We start from the raw sequence: 26,095 nt of genomic DNA, 5'->3' as shown, positions 1-26,095 counted from the left end.
ATCTGTTCTGGGCCTTGTGTGTTTGTAGCACCCCTCATACTTGTTTTACACCATCTAGAGCAGTGTTTCTCAGCTTTTTTTAATCAAAGAACACCTGATTATTCTTTTGGTTTTTTTCCCCTGCAGCTTTGGTGTACCAGCTTTCATTTTCAACTGGTAAAAAGTACATTATGAATGTTCACTTACGAGTTTTCTGATTTTACTTGCTTCCTTTGCTGTACATGGAAATATGTGCAAATGCTTTTCTGTTTTGTCTAGTTGTGGTTTTTCAGTCATCTGAATTCACTTCCATGTCACCTTTGAAATCTTATGGATCACCAGGGATCCACAGATCCTGCACTAAGGAAGATTGATCTAAACTCTGAAACCAGAATAATATTTTAACACCAGCTAATGTGACATTTGGAAGAAACATGTCAGACATGGTGTTGAAATGGGGTATCACCATGGGTCAAAATTAGACATGGCCCAAAGAAAAGAATGAAACCATATATTCAGCAGTCTTCCAAAATACACCAGCTAGGACTACACTGAGATTTCTTACGCCAAAATCTAACAAACATGTATGCTTGGTGTTATGCTTTATCCAGGGACTGCCTAGTTCAAAAAGCTAAGTGTGTGTTTAATGCCTTGTTGGATCGGTTCTTCAGAGTATTATTCAAGGGCTTGGGAAGCTGTAGACAGTCTGAATTTTGAGCACGCTGATTGTTAAACGAGGCAAGAAGAGACAACGTACAAATGACATACGAGTCCTGTGGTTGAATGCTAATAAATGAGTTGCATTCATTTCTCAAACACAAAAAAATATTGCCACTGGTGCATAGTCTTTGAAAATATTTCTACTTCAACTGTCATAAATTTTATCTGCTTTGGAGAGAAACGAAGCAATTTTTATCCCAGCTGTATTTACATATGGAAGCAACACTATCAAAATAAACATGTTTCATGGGCCTCTTATCAGAACTGATTATTTTTCCCCCTAAATATTTTTTGCACTTATCCATGGAATTTTTAGTTAGTGTAACACATGTGGTGGGAAAAAGATGCATAGTTTCACAGAAGCTTCTTCTGAAGGCATATCCAGTCATTTTTAGTAAATCAGATTCTCTTCCAGAAATATGCAAAGATATTTTCAAGATATACACATATTGATTTGGGAATGTAGCCTCCTGTATCCCCCTGGCTTTTCAGAAATAGGACTTGACCACTTTTTAAAGTGTTACATCTATGAAAATTGCTTTTAAATATGACCTGGGGGGATCATTCTAAGCAAGAACGAGGTTAAGGGGATTAAAACTTAAGCAGTGAACATCACTAAAGTAGAAATCTGCGCTACTAGCTTTGCTTAACAGCAAAGCAGCTCTCTTCTGAGCTGTCCAAGAGCAAATGTTTTCTTCCATCCTGTTTCTCAACACAGAAAATAGTTCTCAGAACATGCAACATGTCTTTGGCAACACGTTAAAATGTGAAGAAGAGAGACCTAACCGTAACCCTTAGTTTTGAGTTGAAAATGATGAAAAATTTCAGACCCTATAGAAAGGTACCAAGACATCTGTAAGCACCTGTATGAAATAAAGAATGAAATGGCAAGAGGGCCTTTTGAGCATTGCAGTCTCCTCTCTTGTCACCGGAGTGCTAGTGGAATATGTACTCATGCAAGCGAAGACAAAATTGGAGTAACGTCTCAATTACCCATGAATTACTGCAGCTTTATGTTGCTCTAACTCTCCTGCCTTAAATGAAAACTTAAAAAAAACCCAGATACTGTCCTGTGCAGTACAGCCTTGGTATGGGGAATAAATTACAGTGAGTACCACAGTAATCTTACTGATCTCTCTGCATTACACAGTTGTAAAGCTACTTGTTGGTTGTACAGCTTATCCCACATAATGCTACAAATGAAAAAAAAAAAAAAAATCTTATACAGCTTAGTGGAGCCATTTTCGATTTTATTTTTACATTGTCTTGCAACAGATTTTGGTATTATTTTTCTTACGACTTCTTTTATAAACAACAACATTTCCTAATACATTTCAGAAAGCTGAAAAATGATCAACGTTTTTTTCTCTGAAAAGTACTTTTTCACTTATCAATGCACAAACATCTATTGCCTGATAAGATTTTTTTTTCCTCAAGGTTTGTAACATATACTACTGCCCTCATGTATTAGACAGCTGGAAATTTAATATTTCTTAATTTTTAACCTTTCATTACATCTAGTGCATGTTTGTCAGCATGAATAAAGAGTGCAGTGTAAGCACATCAATAAGAGAACAACCAACATTTTGCAATCTGAGGCGGTAAAAATTGTTTATTACAAGGCTGAAGAAATGAAGCAATTGATTGACTGGGTATTATGGCCGTATGTAGGGGTGGTTTATTTATGACATGAATTGAATGCGCACCGTATGGGGAGCCTGCATCTCCCAGCTGCTGCCGACAGTGGTCTTGAGGGCCAAGCTCAGTGTTGCAAAACTGATCAGCTTTTGCACGGCCACCCTCCTAGATCTATTATGGTGCTAATGGAGTTTTATTTAATGCTGAAATGACACATCATTTTTTATGGGTTTCACAACTCCCAAGACATTTGGCCAAATGACCGTCACACACGGGAACAGCTATTACTTCACAGCCTTACAAAACTGGGAGGGTGTTGGGTGTGTGCAGGGTGTAACAAGCTTGCGACGTGCAGAGCGCGTTTAGGACACATTGAACAAAATGCATCGCCTTGGAAAAGCAGAAACATCACGACAAGCTTGAGAAAAGGAAGTGCAAAAATATAAACTTTATTTTTCCCTCCAGAAATGTGCAAATCCTTTTTCTTCACCGATGCAGGTAATTTCCCCCCCCCCCATACTTTTCCTTTCTATTTTGTGAACGGCTGGTTTCCCACAGAGACATGAGGCAAATCAGACAGGACCGGGTGAGCGCTGTTTTCCCACCTTTAACACAATTCTGGAGGGAAGGATGTAACAGTTGGTCCTTGCACCACCAGTGGAGCTCCCCAGTGTGCTCCCCCACCTCCAAAACCCCAACTGCAGGCAGGGCATTGGGCTCCTCTTCCTGCGGCGACAGAGCAGCACTGGGTCTTGTAACATCCCTAAAATAGTGGTGTCAGTACATTAAGTGCCTGATCCTACTTCCACTGAGGTCTGTGGTGGTCTTTTGTATTCATTTCAACTAACCTCGGATCAGGCCTTAATGTAGCAACATTCCTATGCAGGATCTGTGAGGAGAGACCTGAAAATGAAAAAAAGAGCTGGTTCTACTGTGATTCTTTTTGCATTAAGTCTATAAGCAGGCTCTTCACTGAAGGCTCTTAATCTGTGTAGGTACAAACAGCAGTATAAATCTATAAGCATAGATTTCTTGGTAAATTAAAATATTTGCCTTCTCACGACTCCTAATTAGCACTCTGAATAATACAGTGAAATATTTCCAAACTGTATCAAAGCAGATTTCCCAAAGTTTACTACAAAATGGAAAGCACTGTCACTTCAAAACTTGCCCCAAGACCCTTGTTCTCCCTCTCATTTCCTTCCCAAATACAGTACTGTCTACAAGTGTATGTCAGAGCTTGTAAGTATATGAGGGAAAACTAAAGATCCTCCTAAAACCTACCCCCACCATTTTTAGCACCACCTGTGTCTTGATTAAGTTCCTTTGCTGCACTGTTAATTCAGGCACTATCCTGCATATCTGCCCTGCTGAAATATATTAAGAGTTCTATAAAGTACAGTATTGCATTGCTGTTGGCTGTGTAGCTGTGGAAGTATGTTGGGTCTATGTTGAAAATATGCCTGGAGTACTAAGAAGACACTCTTTGCCTTGGGTCTGAAAATGCTACCTCTGTTGGGGCAGAGTATTTAAGTATAAGTGTTCATTTGGGAAAAATACTAACTATAGCAAAGGAGTGAACAAAGTCACCAGTGTTCGTCAAGAAATTCATAGCATCTCTTCTGCGGTCACAGGTAAAGGGGACACCTAAACTTTCAGCAGAGGATTGAGATGCAAGACTTTGTCACTCTCATAAATATATACCATCCCCACAGTGAAACAGTTACTGATACGATGCATCAGCCTAATAAGGTTGCCCCAGAAACAGTTTGAATGAAGAGCTGACACTGCTTCGCTGAAATCCCTGACAGTAACTATGGTGAGTTCACAGGAGCCAGAAGAGATTCTCAGGGAGAAGTAGGTTTCCATATAAAATCTCTTCCCAGGGCCACAAGTAGAAGAGACAAATGAACTCAATCTAGCTGGTGCATGAAATGCTTTTTTGATGTTTCTTTCTAAAGAATAAAGCCAAGACCTTCACAGTGGGACTCCTCCATAGAACACTGTAGGACCTTTCAGGTCTAAGAGTGAAGTGGTCTCCTAAAACATGTTCTTGAAACATGAAGACCCTGTATAAGAATTACAAGCTTTCAGCAATTGATTTTCCCAAATTTCTGAATTTGGAACAAAACTGACACAGAGCATCTTGCAGATAAATGGTGACGGCATTCTTCTATGAGACAAACTCCACATCCAGAAGGGCATGAGCCAGCTGGATGTTCTGGCTGCACACTGCAAAGGAGAAGTCGATGTCATGCTGCTGCCCAAGCACATCAACCTGCCTGTGTTTTTTGTAAGCACTAACCTGGCATAGTCACTTAATATAAGGAAATTTTGTATGACCGAGAGGCTCAGATGAACAAAAATGTGTCCCTTAGACTGCAGTTAGGTGCCTAAATAACTTCATTAAGGTTAAACACTTGCTGCTATCACCCTTCATTGATACTTTCTTTGGCTTAGGAGAGGTGCCTTAGTGTTTGATGTGGTGACTTTTATGAAACTCATTTTTAAATGCCCAATTGCTCCCAGCCTTGTAATATTCATCCTGACATAAGGCAGCATTGCAGGGTTGAGCTTGCAATCTCCCTCATATGCCTAGTCTAAGCACTTGCAATGTTATTTAAAAAAATGGGTTATTAAAGCCAAAGTTGCAAATATATCTGGCGACATTTAAAACAGACTGTTGCATGTGAAACTCAAAAACTTACCTGAGAAATGGAAGTCCACAGACAATTTTTTTTGGAAACACCAAATAGAAAAATGTAACAAAATGCTATTTTTAGAATACATTACAGAATACTGGCATGTTATACAAATGTAATTAACCCATTGAAATTTAAAGTAGTTGTAAGTTATGTTCAAGGCACCTTTTTTATAAATAGCTTTTTTAACGTTCATTCTACATTCACACTAGTTTATCCATGTAAACAAGTCTGTGAAAGCTCAGATTAAGGTCACTTTAAGATCTGTGTGCCAAATACTTCAGAAAAATATCATATTACATGGAAAATTCAATAAAGTAAGATAGATCCATCTGCTGCCCAAACAGTTCGATAGATGCTATGGGCTAAATCATTAACAAGATGAAGCCTAAAAGACATTTTCAAAAATTAGTTTAAAGATAAGTAACATGCAATGCATTAACATTTGTGTTTATCATTTGTGTACATAAATGCTGAAAAAATGCAAGCCACTATTCCTAGTGCTATCCTACTTTAAAAGGCCAACTCTTTGGAAACAGTATTATTTGAAGTTTAAAAACATCCTCCATCTTTTTTTCGCCACACTTAATCTTACAATATGCTAGTAAGTACTTTCTTCACAAGGAAAATGTATAAAATTAATCTTACAATATAAACACTATAAACAACTCCCTTGAGACATCTTCTGGACACAGAATTTCTGTAAAGACTTAAGTATCACAATTCTAGGATAAGTATGTAAAAATATGTACATTCATTCCAATGTCCTAGACCCAGGAAGAAACCCAAGTAAGCTCTACAAAAGTTGCCCGTCAGTCTGGTTCAGTTAAGATTATGCTCAGCTTCACTACTCTTGCTGTATTTCAACATAATCAACAAAAGTTTTATTTGTTTTTGTGTAGGAAGTTCCCAAACTTTTGCATAAATCCTCTCAGCTTATTTTCATTAGGCTGCAATGGATGGTAAGCAGTCGAGTTGTAGCTGACCATGTGATTACTCCTGCCATAATTGTTCCCTAAGGTCTTGCTTTTGATATCTGAGAGATGCGAACTGCTGTTGGGTGCATTTCCTGCAGGTTGGTTAGCATTTTCCATCTTGCAGAACGGCTCAAAGCGGCTATAAACACGCCTTTCACTCAAACGACACCTTAGCTCCTCTTGGCGTTTTGAGCTTGCCAGCTGTGGTGTCATTGAACTTGCTCTTTGAAGAGCAGAAAGAGGGGCACTTTCGGGAGTAGTATTTGTGGTGATTTCCTTTACGTCTTGATACTGAATCTGTTCTGTATTAAATCTTGGGGTAGAGGCATCTCCTGCAGTTTCTATGAACTTACTTTCAAGGGGGCACAAGAGAGGACACTTTTTATTGCTTTCATCAGATGGAGGTTTTTGAGGTTTTGGTGACTTTGGAGACTTTGGAGACTTTGTTGGGCTCCCGGTGACATCTTCTTTACTTCTGTTCAAGCTACCTTGAGAATTTGATGATGTGTTTCTCTTTCTCCTTGGGGAAGAATCTGTCTTATTCTCAGAAATCTTTGGTTTCTGATTTTCTTCTTCAGAAACCAATGTGTCAGAACTACTACACATTCTGTAAAAGGCAGGACCTTTGTTTTTTGACAAATTTTCCTTCTTGTCTGGGGTGAGATTAAGAAGTGACCGCAGTTTCTGGGATCCTTTCTTTAGAAAACTTGGGGAATTCTTACTTTCTTTCTTTGATGTGCAATCCTTACAAGACTCCTCTTTGCTAGCTTCAGAGAGAGCAGCCATAGAGATTGCCTTGCTAGCAGTCGGGCTCTTTAGCTCCCCTTTGAGGTTCTTTTCTTCCTGGGGCAAGTGGTTGGTCACACTGTGCAAACTTTTACAGCTCTTCAGTGTATCTTCTGGAAGTTTTGGACTAACTGGCTCCTTAAGTCTATGCCTAGTCAATGTGCTGTAAACGTAACTGGATGCATGTTTGTTGGCACCAGGGTCTAATATGGACTTTGAATTAAACATGGGAAAACTTCTCCTTTTTAGTATATTTTCATTTTGAAGGTTCTTCAAATTTTCTGCATGTTTGCCTGCACGCAGTGTTGTGTACAAGTAGAGAGATGAGTCGCCGGTTGCATTTGAATTTACACTAGGTTTTGTGTTGTCTGCAATCTGAATTCTGTGGTTTTTTGGTGCATCTGATTTAAGTGGGACGTTTGTGCTAAGCTCTTCTAAAATATTACCTGTTCCATTTTCCACACTTGGAGCATGATTAGATGTCCCTTTAGGTGTTGCACTTCCCTCTGACCCAATTATAGTTGAATTTGAAGAACTTGCACAGCTGCTTACTTCCTGCTGTTCAGGTAAAGTTGGCTGAAACACCAATGATGATCGTAAGCGAGAATGAGAATACAGCGCATGAGTTTTAATATTTTCAGCTGTGTCATAGCTATCATATCTGTCACCCAAGGCTGAGCCATTAGACTCTACTGGATAATCTGATTGATCATCCAAATATGACTTAATTCGCCAGTTACGTAGGAATGATTTAGTTGTGTGTTCGAGGGTTGGCATCCTTTGCTGCAGATGGCGGATATGATTATCTGTCCCATTAAAAGACCTCCGTACAATTGAGTTTCTCTCTGCAAGATTTACCTTTGGTCGTGAAAACTGATCGGCAAAACTTTGCTGGGGTGTATTGTAGTTATTTGCATATCCTCCTCGTAATGAAGAAACGATACTAAGGCTATCAGATGGCATTTTCCAAGCATTTGATGGATTGTTGGCTCTATTAATAGCTCTGTTGAGCAATAGGTAAGGTGTCCTTTCTGGCTTCTCCCCAGCATAACTATGTCTCTTCCAGTGCTCATTTTTTTCACTGGGTTGATACTGCTGGATTGGATTTTGCATATTAAAACCTGGATGAAATGGTTGTTTATTATAGGCTTGATTTCTCAAGCCATATTTATCTATTTCATTTACTGCGTATCTTCCATGAGTTTTCCAACAAACAGGATCTATCTTGTGAATCTTGTCTTGCCTACCAAAAAGGTTTCTTTGGCTAGAAACTGAAGCCAAGGAAGACACTGAGTGTTGGTATGTATCATTATCCCAGAGTGTCCTGCGACTGTTTACCCGCACTAATTCTGGGGCAAATGAACTAGGAACAGAAGAACGGGCGTACAGTGTCCTGAACTCTTCATCAAAGGATTCAACCAGCTGTCCTGTGATAACTTGAACCATACTGAGGTTGGTTTTTTCAAATGACCACATAAAGCTGAAAGAAGAACAAAATGACCATTAGAAACAGTTCTTTTGAATTAAAGTATTACACTGGTCCTTCTTGATAAGAAAGTTTTCACATAAACCTGAGTTTTGTACAAATACTTTCTAAATAAATAAATAAATTGTGGGCATGATTCATGTAATTTGGATTTGGAAGGTCTAATCTCATACCAGTCAAACTCAGCTGGAGACTTTCCACCGCTTTCAGTGGGAGCAGGAATGAGTCTATAACTACATAATTGCCCTTATAAAAAGTGGATATTGCAAAAAAGTATTCACAAATGTAGAACAGTGGAGTACAAATACTTAATGGAGCAAAATTACCTCTACAAAGACTAAGCCAGGATTGACTAGACCCACTGCATTTAGTCCTGAGTCAGAGAATGTTAATGTGTGGTTATGCTGCGAAAAAAATACATTTGAAATAATATGCAGAATTGCTTCAACAGGTCTGAATGTTCTTCACTCTAAACACATTTTCAAAAAGATGCACCTCAGAATTGTTAAAAAGTTTACATTTTCTACTATGCACACCAGATTGGATATGAACATTTCTTTTAATTCCAATGGTGACATTCTGATGAAGGAAATTTTCTTCTTTTCTACTCTACTTAGAAAGGCTGAATGAACACAGGTTCAAAACTAAGTAGCTACAGCTACTTTACAGCTACAAAATGAGATAAAATACATTAACATGTACATTTAGGGATGTTTCAACAAGCCTAACATCATGGTGTTGAAAGCATGCAATTTGTAGATTACAACAAAGGAAAAATCTGTTTTGCAATCCTATTTTCATGGGGAAAAAAAAGTGAAAAAATTAAATTAAATCAATGAACTTGTTTTATTTGCATTTGTCTTCTGGATGTTAGAAAATAGGTTTGTTATATTCACGTAAATAGCTTGATGATTTCATTTTATTTATTTTGTTAGTTTTGTATTTTACAGGAAATAATAGTGTGCTGCAATTAAAATAAATCATGCTGTGTAAGTTTTTTCTATTAATTTTCACAATTAAGAATAATGTATTTTGTAATATTTGAAAAAAACCTATAATTTGAATTTAGTTCAGAGAGCAAGAATTCAGAAAGACTCATCTTTCCTGTTATGAATCACTGGCTTCTTTTACAAAGCAAGCTTAACTTCTACAGAAATTGATGATTCCAGCCCCTGTGGTGCTAGGTCTTAAAGCAGTGTTATTTTTCAAGGTGAAATGAGAAAAACTATCACATTCTCACAGACTCTAACACTGTGTGTAGATGTCAAAGCAGGCAGGCTCTCCCTGGACTCTCTTACACTGATTCATTTATGAACTTGTCACTTACTTCACTACCATTTATATACATCAGTCTGAATTTGGGGCTGGCCAAGACTCAGAGGAAATAAAAAGCCAGATTTTTGAAAGCTTACAGTGGTGGTAGTCTATGAAAGTCAGTGGCTGTCGATCTGGCACCTTGGCTCTATGCTGGCAGAAATTAATTCAGTAGGCCAAAGGAGAGAAGTGTAGCATGAAAAGAAGGAAAATATTTAATAATGTGTGAGATAAAACTGTCCCTACTTTAACTTAGTTTTTTTTCCAGCTCTGCAAAGCTGTAAGTTCTTCCAGCCTATGCTTCACACACATACACTGGAAATAAAATGGAAAGTGGAATAAAGAAACTTAGTCAAATATGAAGAGAGACTATGTCAACTTAACTTGGGCAATTCTGAATTTGACCATGATACACTACAGAGTGTCATAGAATCATAGAATAAGTTAGCTTTAGAAGATTATTATGAGAAGGAACTACCCAAGAGAGCTTATGAAATAATTTTGGCAGCCTTTTCTGGAGTGAATGTTAAACAAGAATAATTCAGACAATATAAAACTAATCAGGATTTTTCTCCCTTTTTAGCAAGTCTCCAGCTGTAGCAAAAACTATATCCTTTATCTCTTATTTGTGAAAAACTAACAAAAGGTCTCAAAATTTGGCTCCGTGTTAGGCTAGTTAGCAATGAGTATCTATGATAACTTGTTAAATTACAGAAAAGATAATCAAACTTGCCCATGAAGTTCCCTGGAAGAATTTTCAGAAATAGAAAAAACCCAAATATGCAATAGGAGAGGTACTGAGATGACAGGTTTTCTATGGACACCTCGGTGACTGATCTTACCTGTAAGAACCATATATGACTTTCTTACAGTCAACAAGAATAAATTTTTGTTCCATTTTTCCATGAAATTTTGCTCCTGTTTTAGAATAGTAATCTTGTCCTTTTACTGTCCGTACCCTCATGTTCTGAAAAACACAATTGAAATACTTCAGTTGGTATACTATATTCCGTATTTAGCATCTAGGGCTTTAAAAGACAGAGGTACAGTAGAAGAGTTCTATCACTGCATATTAATAAACTCTGCAGGGAAGTAAACTCTGATCAAACTTGTACCCTAGGAACCCAAACTGGTAGGTTATTGCTTTGTCTTCAAGACTGATGAGATTCCCTGGGCCACAGAAAAAATGAAATTCCGCTTTTCCATAGCCACCACTCCCAGAAATGAGGTTCTGGCACAAGAAGTCTTCAACAAGAGAAGGAGGTTTTGTACTGTAAAAAAAAAAATAAATCTTTCATCATCTGATGTACAATATTTAGAAGATTTCTAAGCATCTCAGCTAATCAGAGACAACGTCTAAAGAGCCAGGATCACTTTTCTTTTAAACAGGGCTGCTAGATCTACAAACACAGATACCCCACTCTGAGATGATCCATTGAATGATATCACCTGGTGCCAGAATCGCTTGCAGTTTTACCACCAGTAAGATTTCTCAATCAGTTTTGCACCATGGGATCAATCACATTTCTAAATTCAGAGATGCTATCACAACAGGCATAGGCAGCACAAACTCTATGCAGCAGTTAAGTTTGAATTCCATTAAGAAGCTTCATGTTTTACTCATGCAAACTCAGTAAATTGCACTGTGGAAATTTTCCATGATGGATCTCAAAAATGTGGTCAATTTTTTCTCCCAGACTGTGGATGAAATTGATTCAGTTGAGTCAGTGTCTTTTTTTTTTCTCTCTCTCTACCATCACTTGTTTTTTTAAGCTCCTAGAACTAAAATAATTCAAAAGAAGTGTTACACCACCTTCTGGACTGTACTAATAAGAATTTCAAGAAGTTCTTACATGGACGTAGGAAAAAAAATGCATTTATCAGAAACTTACAGAAAGGTATTTATTTATAGAAAAAATAAAATTTATATTCAACACAAAGCAACCTACAGCATCTACCTCATGTGGCTGTGAAATACAAAATGCTTCACAAGACATAAAAATAGCTTGGAATATAGCTGTGAATGATCACAATATTTACTGCAGTTTCTAGCCTTGCAATATTTGTTCTAGCAATGCTAATTTGTGCTAATTTGCAAGTATTCCAGTGGGAGTGAAATCCATAGTTCAGCACTGGCAGTAGGAAAACAGAGTCTATATGATTATTACATAGACTGTATATATGGAAATAGTGGAATATAAGACTTGTGAATACAGAAGAATGTCTTGCTTCATGGGACTGCTACAAGGACAGGCTGAAAATCACAGCAGACATGTGCTCTGTAAAGGCCAGGTACAGACGGATTGGGGCTGTTCATGAAGCAAAATGGATAAGACTGTGTACAGGGTAAATTCAGCAAAATCAGGGGGATAAAATGAATAGAATAGAATAGAATAGAATAGAATAGAATAGAATAGAATAGAATAGAATAGAATATTTCAGTCGGAAGGGACCTACGATCATCATCTAGTTCAACTGCCTGACCACTTCAGGTCTGATCAAAAGTTAAAGCATATTATGAAGGGCATTGCCCAGATGCGTTCTAAACACTGACAAGCATAGACCACCTCTCTAGGAAGTCTGTTCCAGTGTCTGACCACCCTCTTGGTAAACAAATGCTTCTTCATGTCCAGTCTAAACCTCCCCCGGTGCAACTTTGAACCATTCCCATGTGCCCTATTGCTGGATACCAGGGAGAAGACTCCCTCCCCATTTCCCCTCCTCAGGAAGCTGTAGAGATGTTTAAACTTACAAAAGTATTTAAGACTCCAGCCTATAAAGTATGACTGAGTTTGCAATACAGTTACATAAACCTTTATGTCTATGGGAGCACTTACACGTTTACCTAAAAAATATTAAGTTCTAATAGATCAAGGTTGTAGGAGTTTTAATGACAGTTTCTATGACAATCCAATGAACTTTGTCACTCCAAAAAAGAAAATACAAAAAATTAGGAGAAAATCACCATGAAATGATAGCACACTTCCAAATAACACATGCTTTCGAAATCAGTATATATTTCACTGTTGGTATCTTAAAACTTTTGTCACAAGAAAAATCAAATCAAAGAAGCAAGAGTTACACTTAAAAGCTGCTGAGTTGGCAAATTATGCTTTGACTCAAGTTATCCAAGTTCTTTAAATTTTATTTATTTATTAGGTGAGTTTTTACTTAGCATTTTTGTCAAGATGTGTTTGAACAAAAATGCAACTCAGTTAAAATGTACAAAGACGGCATTTAAAAATTACTTTTGTTTGTGACTTGTGACCAAAATGTCTTGCAAATGTGCTACAAATATAAAAGGTAAAGTTTATCTCTTAGTTACGTAAATAGAAGAAGTATTATCTAGAAGTGCTGTAAAATTTTAAAAAGTAAAAATTTTAAAAGTGAAAAGACAGGTGGATGCTTAGGTCTATTTTCAGGGACAGCTAAGAAAGAATCAATAACAATCCAATTTACATTATTGAATGGGAGGTTAACATAATTTTGCATCTCTACCTGCTAATCACCTTTCACAATCTAGCATTGTGTCTTTCAAGTTTTCTGCACTTTGATTAGAAGTTTTCTTATCAATGAAAGTCAATTTTCCTGCTTTTCCAGTGCAGTTTTTGTTGAACTTTGAACAAGCCAATCCCACTGAAGAAAATTACTCTTTCTCCAGCAGCTACTCAAGCTTTAAGTAAAAGTAATTAAATAAAAAGTTTTTATTTGAAAGTTAAATAGTGTGGAAAAAGTAATTCCTGAAAAAGAAAAAAAGAAAATACTGGACTTTACCCATTCTAAAGATTATCACAACAGTAAACCCTTATTTACTATAAAATAAAATTTTGTGAATTAGTCATGAAATTTGCATTTAGTTCAATGATTGTTTTACCCAATTCTATATACCATGTAATTATTTTTGTATGTCAGATTTCTATGTAACTATATTAAATTATATTTATGTCATTATAATTTGAAAAAGGTAACTTGAGAGGCAGCTTATACCTTTCCAAATAACCATAACAAGTAATGCTGGCCTAAAGATATGCCAGTTGAACACATCAAATCTTACTGAGATAAGGCCTGATTGGTATTGGATGGGATATCACTTGGGAATCTGGAATGCTAGAGGCACAAGCAAGGCTAATGGCTTGCAAATTACCGTACTATACAAAAAAATCCTTTGCCTTAGGTACTCCTAAATTGAAATATAACTTCAAGTAGGCATATCTAGAAAAGGAATAAAATTTACATTAAATTGCTGTTTTTTAAAAAAAATCATAGCCACTGCTTCCTCTGTTCTCCTTTTTCTTTTCCTTCTCTTCAGTATTATTCCTCCTGCGGTTTTTCTGCCCTGCTTCCTTAATCCTCCACTCTTTCCCTGTCTTGGTAGGTCATCCACTAACAGACGGGAACATGGCATTAGAAAGGCATGTGCCAGGGATCATGCTCATCTTTCTCACATCACACTTCCTTTTCCTCCACAGTTCTTCTGGCATTCTTCACCTACTTCAAACCTGCTCTTTAGGTGCCAGGGATGCATACTTTGAATAATCGCCCCAAATACAGACAGTATTTGAGGACATATAGTAACAGCGTGTTCCACTTAGGATTAGAAGCAGTAAATATATACGTACTGAATTGCAAGCCCCATTTGGTATCAAATACTGGGCTTCACCTTCCTACTTCATTTCATCCTCAGGCTAGAGGACTCCCCTGCTAACAGTAGCATGTCACTGATCACTGCATCACTGTGGGTAAAGCAATAATTCATTTATGAATCCTGAGAGGAAAATCCTGAGCAAATGAGAAACCAACAAACCCGCACATAATGAAGGAACCAACCCAAAGGGACACACAAACGTACGTAAGATCAGCCACAGTGAGTCAAACAGAAAGTCTGTCTGGTCCTGTAACATGTTTATGTCAGTGACTGCTAGTGGATGCATATGGAATAATACTTTAATCAAGAACTTGATGTTTTAGGAGGTTTTTGAAGGCAGACACAGGTTCTTCTCCCTCCTCCAAAAGCAGATTGTAGGTAGGACGCTCAGGGACATTTGAAACATCCAGCAGCTGCAGTTTAAGGATGGCCATCAGGGCCATCCAGTTAAATGACACCCAAATGATGAACAGGAAACAAGCTCTAACCTCTTTTTAGGTACAACTGCACCACTATCTTCCCAGAGAGAGCCACATAAGCATGATTTAAAATTTTGAAGTATAATTCAACATTACACATTTATTTTCATCAGTAAAACCCCTCCAATATGACAGATAAATACAGTGAATATACTGGTCTCAAACATTTCATTTCAGCTCTTCTTATTTGTAGAGTCTGCTTTTATCAGTGTTCAATTACTCACCCTATACTTGCTGTCAAGAAAATGCACAAAGAAGAAAATGGATGTCTACCTAATACTTAGCCTAACAGCTTTAAAGGAAAAAACCACACATTTCTCATATTGTTCATCATTACCAATATTATTTATTAATCTGGGCCTCTCTTCTTAGTAAGAGATAATAGTTGGTGTACAAATGCTAAGTAGTTTTCAAGTTCGCTTCTATTCTAACCTCGAATCTGATTCAATGACCATTGAAGACAAAATCTCAATGACTCCACTGGAATCTGGAGTCCCTTAGCACAGAAGTTTGCTCACAGATACAACACTGTGCTGTGCACTTGTATTTAATAACAAAATTTGACTTAGACTTGGAAGTACTAGAAAACTTTTGATGATTTTGATAATACTGGTGAGAAAAAACAGGCAGCAATCAGGTCTCACAAGCAGCTCCTACTACGCATTTAAGCATGCATATCTGGGAGTAGACTTCACAAAAGGAAAATAAAATCAATTCATTAGTGGTTCTATTTTCTCATTCCTGCAATTCATTAAAAATACTGAAAGGACTATCAGGTGATAAACAGTTGCTGCCAGATTGCTTTCAATACCCTCCTGTAGCAAGATGATTCTTCATTATTGCCAGAGAAGTAAAAATAGGTTTCTGCAGAGCATGGAGCCTCTGCCACATGCCTCACCTCGTATCAAATAAAACATGAAGATCTGGCATCAGCTGAGGAGCTTGACTGACTTCTTAGGCATTAAACAACATTGCCTACACTGGTACATTCTTTCTAATCCAAAATCAAGTTATTGAAGTTACTGCATTGAGTGTTTTGGTGGTTCTGGGGATTGTTGTCTCGGTGCTGCATTTTGCAAGTGCAAATCTATTTCATAGTTAGCTGCAGCACCTGTCAGTAGCAGAAAAAAAGCATCTCTCAAAAAATTTAGCTATTAGTTTTTGAAAAATCACTGGAAAAAAGTCAGAATCTGTAATGACGCCTCATCTTTCTATGCAAAGGAATTACTGACTGAACAACAGGTCAGACTGGAGAAAAAGTTAATCAAAAGAAGCTTAGGTAGAGACAAGAAAAAAAGAGATATTAATTAATGGGGAAAAATGTAGGACAGTCAGGAAACAGACAAATGAAAGTGGGGAAAGAGAAATGAGAAAGTATAAAAAAGGAATTGTTTATTTGTGTTGAGTTCCACTGGTGATGTTAAGGTGAACATTAAGTAAAAACCAACCCACAAGAAGAAATGCTGTAGGGAAGACTGAAAAAGCTCCTAGCAGACCCCTGATTTCATATTCTCCTATACAGAATCCACAGAATAATCACAGAATATATAGTCACTCCATTTTTTCAGTTATATCTTTCAATGAAGAGGGAAACATGTCCTGATATGCAGTCAGACTACAGATGAGAAAAAATGTCTGCACAGACATTTAATGTAGATTTATGAATAAAATCCTCTTTTTTTTTTCCATACAGACTACTGACTACTTGTAAATCTGAATTCAAAAATGCGGTCTCGCTTATCACTGCATCTCATTTTTTACTGACCCAAAGGAAGAGAAAAAGAGCCAGAGAAGGCGTTGAGTCAGAAGTTTTATAGACACTCCTCATCAGGAGTGCATGGCATGAGGAGCGTCTGCCATACTCCTGCAAGACTGAACCACATCATGCCAGAGAATAACAAGACCAGTGCTGCTGGTGCTACAGCCTGAGGAAAAGAAACAGATCCATACGAAAAGAAGGGGAGGACCAAAAACCAAGAGCACAAAAAGTTAAAGATGGCTTGTTTTTTGTGAACCTTGAGGCAATGGGAGAAAAAGAAAGGGAGACAACTTCTCTAAAGTACTGACTATTCTTCCATAGTCACCAGCAGTTTCTCTTCATCCTCAAGAAAGGCACCGGAGAATTACTGTGGGAGTAGTAAGCTTCTATTCCCAGAGCAACAGTCACTGGGAGTAGCACTTGGATGAGAAGACCATTAATTTGAACAGCTTTATTACAAGCTAAACTGGAAACTCAGCACACAACTCTCTTTGGCATATATTTTTCATTTTCTGATAAACTTGAAGTATTCTAAGTAAACCTTGCAGAGTAAAGACGAATTTTTTACTTCTCCCATCATTACAAAACAGAAACACATAATACATAATGTCACTTTGGAGGCCAAGCCTAAACTCTCCAATCCACACTAATCCATACAAAATCCACTCTAATGTATGTACATTAATTCTTTCCACTGCATTATAAATGCCTGTAGGTCTATAAACCATATTAAAAAGACAACCTTGAACCCACCCAAAAGAAGTTAAGCTTTCGAAACAGCTGTAGATACACATGCACAGAATTAATCTGAAAATGCATACTATGGCATTTTTTGAGGTATCACTTGAAATACATGCTCCTAATTTATTTTGGGAGGATAAAACTCATGCCATAAAAAGACATACACCATTTTTGGCAACCTCTATGGCGTAGTTAACTCAAGTAATCAGCGAATGGTGGTATCTCAAGTTCCAGAGTATGGAAATATTGCCAAATGCTGACTTCATGAAGGCAATCATGACCGGTGTTGACAGACCCACAACACATTTTTAATGTTTTCTTTCCAAAAGTTCCCCTAGCTCTGTTTATTAGGCCACCAGAGGGCAATCCCACACACATACACAAGAAAGAGGCACGGAAAGTGGTATGGGAATACTAAGGACCTAAGTCAACACTCCAGAGCAAAAAGTGGTATAAAATACAGGTTTGCTCCAAAATTCTAACAAAAAGCCTTCTTCATCCTCACAAATACACCACACCTCTATCTGATTTTTGGACTGGGTTCTTAAAATGCATGCTGCTAAGAAGAGTTTTCATATTATTTTTGCCAGGAGCAAACACAGCCTAACTAGCTACAGAAACAAGGAATTGCAAATGGAACTATATGAAAAGTTCAGCCAAGGCAGTGCTAAGAGCTTTGCAAAGAAACTCTGGCAATGTCCTTGGAACTTCTTCAGTGCTAGTACAGTAAATCTGGAAGTATTTATGAAGCATTTACGTTAGTGCAGTGCAGCTCATGGTTTGTATTCTACTCCCTGTTAAATATTAGGGTGACACAGGACATCTTGTGAAAACTGTAAACATTAGTCTTGTTATCTTTCTCAGAGGATGAAATTATGTATTTCATGTATAAAAATAACACTCTCCGAAACATGATGCAGATATGATAATACATATTTCATGATAATACATGATAATACAGATTTCAGGAAAACAGTAATAAAATAGAATCTTGGGCCTTTTAAAGTATTTTAATAGATAATAACTTTAAAGAAAAAGCTCATAAAATGAAGTATGCTTTATGACTCTGTTTGCAGGCTGCTTTAAGAGAAAGCAAAAAGAATTTAAGTTTTTCAAAATGTAGTATTCCTAAATACATAAGAATGGAAAATTATTTTACAAATAACATATGAAAAATTATGTCATTCTATCAAATACTCTTGTTTTGACACATGAAAAATGCAACAATCTTTCTAAAGAGAAAAACATTTGTAGAGAAGGTTCTGCTGGGAGCTTACCTAATTTATACCTCTTAGTGAATTTGAAAAAGCAGTATTTGATAATCACTTTCTGAATAATATTCCCTTTTCAGTAGGCTGTGGAAGAATGAGTAGTGAATGTTCATGCACAGGAACACAGGAAGCCTTACCCTGAGCCTCTGAACTTGACAGCCTTGTTTCTCCGTCATTTTCAGAAAGTGACTGAAGTTCGACTCATCAAGCAGGAGATACACTGCAATCCCTCTAGCAGATGCCTCCACAATTTCTCTAAAGATATCCACATCTGTAAACATATCCATAACGATGGCAATGACCTGAATAAAACAGAAAAGACACAAATTATTGTATTGTATAAACATATATTTAAAACTCTTCACTGAAGCTTGCACTGGGCAGCTAACACACAAATATTTTTTACACATCAAAAAGGTACAATTTTTCCATGTGGTACCACTTCACCTGGAAGGCTTCTCAAGACCACTAGATCTTCTTTTTGAGAAGTCAGGTGATTGCTTGTGTGACATGTGTCACTGCTTTGGGTTTGTGTGGCGGGGTTTTGGTCGCGGGGCAGGGGCTGCAGGGCCGGCTCCTGTGAGAAGCTGCCAGAAGCTTCCCCGGCTCCGAGTCGGACCCGCCGCTGGCCCAGGCCGAGCCCGTCAGTGACGGCGGTAGCGCCTCTGGGAGAACAGAGTTCAGAAGGGGAAAAAACCTGCCGGGAGTGAGGGGATGGGAATGGGAGAGGAACCCCTGTGCAGATCCCGAGGGGAGTGAGGAAGGAGGGGAGGAGGAGCGGGGGAGGAGGGGATGCCCCTGCAGCCCGTGGGGAGACCAGACGGCAGGCTGTCCCCCCCCCAGCCCATGGAGGTCCACAGTGGAGCAGATGCCCACCTGCAGTCCAGGGAGGACCCTAAGCCGGAGCAGGTGGATGCCCAAAGGAGGCTGTGACCCCGTGGGAAGCCTGCACTGGAGCAGGTTTGCTGGCAGGACTTGTGACCCCGTGGGGGACCCATGCTGGAGCAGTCTGTGCCTGAAGGACTGCAGCCTATGGAAGGGACCCACACTGGAGCAGTTCATGAAGAACTGCAGCCCATAGGAAGGACCCACACTGGAGAAGTTCATAAAGGACTGTCTCCTATGGGAGGGACCCCCGGTGGAGCAGGGGACGAGCGAGGAGTCCTCCCCCTGAGGAGGAAGGAGCGGCAGAGACAAGGGGTGAGGAACTGACCCCAACCCCCATTCCCCGTCCCCCTGCGCTGCCGGGGTGGGGAGGGAGAGAAAACCGGGAGTGGGGGTGAGCCGGGAAGGAGGGAGGGGTGGGGGGAAGGTGTTCTAAGGTTGGGTTTTATGTCTCGTTATCCTTGTTTTGATTTGATTGGTAGTAAATTAAATTGATTTTGTTTCTTCCACAAGTTGAGCCTGTCTTTTGCCCGTGACCATAAGTGGTGAGTGATCCCTCCCTGTCCTTATTTTGACCCATGAGCTTTTCTTTATATTTTCTCCTCATCATCCCACTGGGTCCAGGGGGGAGGAGTGAGCAAGTGGCTTCGTGGTGCTTTGTTACCAGCTGGGCTTAAACCATGACAGTCACAAGTACCAAAGTCTGGCAAAAAGTTGTGTTGTGGGTGTGCATAGCGATTGGTTGTATGAGGAAAAGGGGAAACAGCAATATGAATACAGTGGAAAAAAATTAAACCATCATAATATAAGTGCAGTGTACATAAAAAAAAGTTTCAGATAACATTTTTGTACAAGGGGCTTGTTCATCTTTCACCACCTTCTCTAAAGCTAAAGGCTCAAGAGCTTGAAGGAGTCAATAATCAGACATTGAAGAGCTGGAGGAGTTGAGGACTTCAGAATCCCTAATGATTCAGTACTCTTACTGGGATGAAACTTCCTCAGCTGGTGAGAGCTTGGTTCAAGAAGATTAGAGTGCTGAACACCAGCTACTGATGCCCTTCAACCTATGGGGATAAAGTAAGTATTTCTGATTGGGAAAAGCAATGTCCTGCTAATGGTGTTTTGGAGATTATATGCTACTGACATATCATTAGCAATTTGGGAAGAACTAGTATTGAAGCATTAGAGGAAATTAACAGAGGGAGAACATGTATCTGTTTAAGTTTTAAAGATAATATTCCCATCCACTAAAGTTTTCATGAAAAGTTCCAATGAAATGCCTCAGGTACAAATTCAAATCAAATAAAACCTTTCACAGGTATCAGAGCAGGCTTGATAGTGAACATGCTTTATGATTTTCACTAATCTTTAAACTACCTGTACCTCAACTTCAGCGGTGTATTTGTTAAGTTACAATCACTCATCTTACTCTGGAACAGAAACATTTACCTCACTCACAAAATTTGGCAGATGCTACTGCACACACCTAGGTAGAAGTTCTGTCTCCAGTCAGTCATCTGAATTAACTTTTATGAATCCCACCTGCTTAGAACTAAAAGACCCACTTATGCCAAACGTACTTAAAATACTAGAAATATTAATAAGAGCTGACATACAAAAAAAACCAAAACAAAACAACAATGTCATTAGGAAAGGTAAAAAGACAGCTCCTGAAGTAGTAAAAATGAAAGGACTTGGACTTAACATAACTTGTCACTTGGCAATAAAAACTCTTTACAAATGCACCAGAGAGGAACTGCATAGCATGAAATAATTCAATTCTTTCAAAAATCTTAGGTAATATGCCCACATACTACCTCATTCATTTTATTGTCTATTTGAAAATAAAACCTAAATGTGATTTTTAACAGTACAAATTTCTTTATCTAAATTTGAAAGGAAAGACTGAAAACCACAAAAGTTTATCCTGATGCTAAGGGCCTCATCACTTTCAGACTGCACCTTCTGCTTGGTCTTGTTTCTGAGATACACAACGATAACTGAACATGGCGACTCTATTTATTCATCTGTCTTGTTTCACTTATGTCTGAGCAGAAATCTGCCAAGACAGATCAAGTGTGTTAAGAAAAAGACCAAAGAAGAAAGTCTGTTCTCAAATTGTTCTGTTTCACGACCTGTGTCCTTCTCCCTCTGAACTCCCTAATTTCTTCTTAACCTTTCCTTTTCTTCAGATCTTTTAGAAATAGGTGCTCATTACATTCAAGGACCTATTTAAATGTAAGAGAGAAATCCTGAATGGGTTCATTAGCGTACACTGACATGAATACATGAAATATTCAAAATCAACAGTACAGCCTGCAAAAATCATTCTAACATTTTCCTATGGCAAATATCTATGATGCTAATTTGTTTGCAGCATCTGTGGTTGCAAAGACTAATATACTGGAAATATACAGAAAAAACAAGAATTAATAATAAAAAACTAAGAACCAACACTGACTAGAATGGCCATATCTTTCTTTATGAAGAGGGGAGGAGAGTAACAAATACATAGGCAAGGAGGCCAGTAAGTTGGTGGCATGAGAGGGATGCACGTGCACTACTATGCAGATACATCGTATGTGGGAATGAACAGGGAAACCCTCTTTGTCTTCACTAGTAGAATTGTTCTTAAACCATTTAGTGTTCCGCAATGCATCAAAGTAGTCTTGCAAGAAAAAGTAGGTTTCACTTCCAGAGTAGGAATAGGGATGACATTTTGAAAACTAAAGCTTGTGCTAGCTGAAAAATCCTCACCAGATTTAAGGACATGTATGCAAAGCCACAGTCGTGATCTGACAACCAACTGGACATCCAGTTTTGCATTCCCTGGTGACCAAAGATGACTCCTATTGTATGCCCTCATTAGCCCGCCCATTCACTCTTAGAAACACTCAATTAATCTAGTCAACACAAACATAATTAGGCTTGATCGCTGGAGGAACTAGAGTGCCAAATTTGAACAATGTATATGACAAACATGCATAAGTAAAAAGTCATTTACAGTGATAAGGTCATTTCTGTCTACTGATTTCTATAAATCAGACTAGTTGTTTGATCATAAACTATAGATTTGGATGCAGAAAGAGTGGATTCCACAAAAGTCATAGAATATTCTGGCTTTTAAATGTATTAAACTTTTTTTTTTTCGGGGGCTGCAGGGGTACATTTCCCCATACATTTGCCTACTTTGCAGCAGAAGGGAGTATTGAGTTTGGGGAATGAAAAAGCCAATACGGTATTCAGGGTCCCAAGTTTTGATGGATTAAGGAGACCAAGACTAGGAAGTTACTTCAAAAGAGGTATTCTATAATGTGTATTTACCTTTAATTAAAGATGTAACAACAGCTGCAGGATTAGTTAGTTGCTGCATCACTGTGGAAGAGAGATTTCACTACTGTGGTTTTACATTTGTTTTTGCAATTGTAGAACTAATTTCCACCCTGATACTTATAAGAAGAAGCCACGTAACAGTGAAATACACCAAGGAAGAAAAATTGATGGAATTCAAAGTGCAGAAAATAGGTCAGAAAATTGCCTGTTCCACAAATTCTGTTTCTTTTGGGTATAATAACACTATCCTGTGTCAAGACAATCCCCCAAGGCAGAACACTCCAGTGTCGTACAGTAGGCTTCCTTATAAACTGCCATTTTCTTTCCAAAGCGTATTTATTTTCCAAAATGCAGAGGTCTTTTCAAAAGCAAGCACCAGTGTTTTTATAGGAAATACAAAGGCCATCCAACCATGCAGGGGACACTGGATGGGTGCAGCAGTTTCTCCTGAGAGCACCAGAATTGTGGAAGAACTTTCCAAACTTTGAGAAACTGATTATCACCGTGATCAAAAATAACCCTCAGCTGGGAATAATTAAACATTTTACAATTTCAGGGAGGAGAAAATAGTTGGCAGAACAGATACTTGCTGTGCATAATATCAGATAACACTGATACTATGCACAGCAAGAGTGAACTACCACCACCTGATTTGGTATTAGATAGAAGATTTCAGTGATCAACTAAAGTGAAGACAGTGCAGAAAAAAATTTTTATACTAGTCCTGTCCCCCAAAATTAAATTTAAATAATCTTAGATTGTCGCTACGAACCTTTTCATCTTATCTAACAATTCTTTTTTTAAAGTGGTGGGTGAATGCTTTTTAAGTTTAAAATTTGGTTTCAGTGGCATCCTTACAGAAGAAGAAAATTTGCTGAAGTCAGTAAGAACAAAATTACTCCTAGTAAAGCCAATAGTTTTATCAATTTAAATAGAGGCACCAGTAGAGCCATATTCTATTATTCTTACTACTATCTTGACACTAAGACTATGGTTTGCAACAGAACAGTAAAGCTTCACACATTACTTTAACATTTTAGAAGCATTTAAGTATAGGCAGAAAAGTATAATTTTGTTGAATAGCACTATTTTTATGCAAGTATTTTAAAACACGTATTTTTTGGTAAGTTGATGTATTTTATTTAATTTGCACAGTATTGAGTAAAGTAACATTTTAAAACTCATTATCTGTAAACTATCAGATCATTTTAATACCAAGTTCTTTTCATTCTTTAAAAGTCTTTAATAATCCCCAAGTTCAGGAAATGACTCACTCCCACATAAAATACTAGTGACAAGATTCATGAAAGACAGACACACACATACTTTGAAGGTTAAAATAAACAGTTATAGCTGAAATACTCTGCAAAATTATGCAGATTCTTGCAGAACAGGAGCTTAAGTACATGGTGACATGACACCACACTGGGTATTACAAGACTAAATGGAGGCTGATGCTCAGTTCTGTTACCTATCATGTCACAGGGCCAGCCGTTGAGTTTGGGCCCATTGACATGCATTGCAACTGCTTAAATGGTTCTTACCTTCAGAAACTAGCTGTTCGAGGCTTATATAGAAAGGAGTTGCCAATCCCAACGGTACAAATACATCTATCACTAAACATCTCCTGAGCGTGGCCTGGGGGAGGGTCACCAAGATGTTCAGGGCTGGAGCACTTGCCCCATGAAGAGTATGTGAAAGAGCTGGGTTTGTTCAGTCCAGAGCAAAGGTGGCTTGAGGGAATCTTTCAGCAGTCCCCAGTGCCCTACAGGAAAAGTCTCAAGGAGACAAAGCCAGGTTCTTCACAGTGGTGGCAAGACAAGAGACAATGGTCAAACTGAAACAAGAGCAGTTCTGATTGGATATAGGGGAAAACTCTTATTCCCATAAGGACAGCCCAGCAGTAGAGCAGGTTGCCCGGAGAGGTTTTCCAGTCACCATCCTTGGGGGTTTTCAAGACCCAGCTGGATAAAGCCCTGAGCAACCTGGTCAGATCCTATTGCTAGCCCTGCTTTTAGCAGGAGGTTGGACTGGAGACCTCCTGAGGTCCCTTCCAACTGACAAAGTCTGCAGTTCAATGATTCAGAGATCTCCGCTCCCATCATTGTCAAAATCCAAGAAAATTTTGCCATGTTTGGTAGTAATTATAAACTTCGCTGTGAGGCTCAAAGAAAACAGAGTCTATAAATAAAGAATACTGAGAAGTAAAGGAGTTTTTCTGCTTTACTTCTCCCATTTTTGCTAAGAATTTTGGTAAGAAAAATCAGTGGGTTTTAATCTTCATAGCTCAGCTTTAGGACATCAAAATCAACCCCTTTAATGGGTGTGTACTGAAATTAAGGCATAGATGTAATGAAAGGCCTTTACTGCTAGTGCTCTGTAAGTCTATTTTGTGAACTTTGTGACAGTTTCATTATCCCAGTATCTTCACTCCTTCCACAAGCACTAATTATAATTCTTTAAGGGATATCTTGCAGAGTGTGCCATTTAACACCCCCTTTGCTATAAACAGTAAAAAAGAGGAATCCTCTAAGGCAACTGCTTCCTTAGGTCAGGCTTTACTAAAGAGACACCTCCCATTATACCAATAACATAGTAGGGAATAATGCTAGAGACCTACCCTACACTGCAAAAGCATTGATTTCTTGTAACCTACATGAGGCTTATGTTGGGCATGCTATGACAAAAATCCATATTGCTGTGCAGTTGCTTTTGAATGCCACCACTCCTCCTCACCCCAAGACCAAAGAACCACATTTCAGACAGAAATGTTAACTCTGTTTTCGTTGACCTTTTCCCTAGTACTCCAGTCAAATTCCTTTTCCCAGATCTCTGTTTTGGAGAGAATCTCCCTGTGGCAGAGGCTCAGTGCTATCTGAATCTGGTCTTTCTCAGAGAGCAGGCAGGTCATGACACTTGCAACAGTGCAGAAAGAAGGTACAGTACTCCATACCTTGCTCTTAGCAACAGGAGGCAGGCTGCAAATTGGATGGGTTTCAGGCACCACAAAAGAAAGCGGGACAAATTTTGTGATCAACACAGACAGCCTTCCCACTGGTAAGCTATATAATATGTCCCACTAATTATTGTCGGTTTTTTTAATTACATTATGCTGTTGTTTATGGTTGAGGGTCTAGATCCAATTTATGCTTGCTGCAGTTTGTATTAACAGCATCCTAATAAATCATCTGATATCCTTACTATCTGGCACTGTTGCTAACACCAGAGTGCTTCTAAGATGATAGTTTATTAATTTCCTATTAATTTCCAAAATTGAACAAAGCCCTGAAATGCTTTGTACAACACATCTGTCCATTGCAAAACATACTTTGAAACCATCGTGAGTTGCACCTGAATATCTCAGGTAAACTTTGGCCGGG

General features: G+C 38.3%; 1 protein-coding gene across 3 annotated transcripts in view; it reads right to left on the bottom strand.

The window, feature by feature from the left end:
• Positions 1–655: 655 nt before the first annotated feature.
• Positions 656–26,095, bottom strand: part of FAM83B (family with sequence similarity 83 member B) — a 55,063-nt gene continuing 29,623 nt past the window's right edge. For 2 of the 3 annotated variants that reach the window (XM_075049316.1, XM_075049317.1), the window contains exons 3-5: positions 18,635–18,799; positions 10,445–10,569; positions 660–8,282 (exon numbers count right to left, since the gene is read on the bottom strand). In XM_075049316.1, coding sequence (XP_074905417.1) covers positions 5,924–8,282; positions 10,445–10,569; positions 18,635–18,799 — 2,649 coding nt within the window. In that variant the 3' untranslated portion in view covers positions 660–5,923. Of the gene's footprint in view, positions 8,283–10,444; positions 10,570–18,634; positions 18,800–26,095 lie in introns of all 3 variants that reach the window. The other variant, XR_012653320.1, reaches the window with a different exon arrangement.

This window comes from Buteo buteo, chromosome 17, assembly GCF_964188355.1.
Source record: "Buteo buteo chromosome 17, bButBut1.hap1.1, whole genome shotgun sequence".
NCBI lineage: Eukaryota > Metazoa > Chordata > Aves > Accipitriformes > Accipitridae > Buteo > Buteo buteo.
The sequence above is the reverse complement of the archived record's forward strand: the minus strand, read 5'-3'. Positions and strand labels throughout refer to the sequence as shown.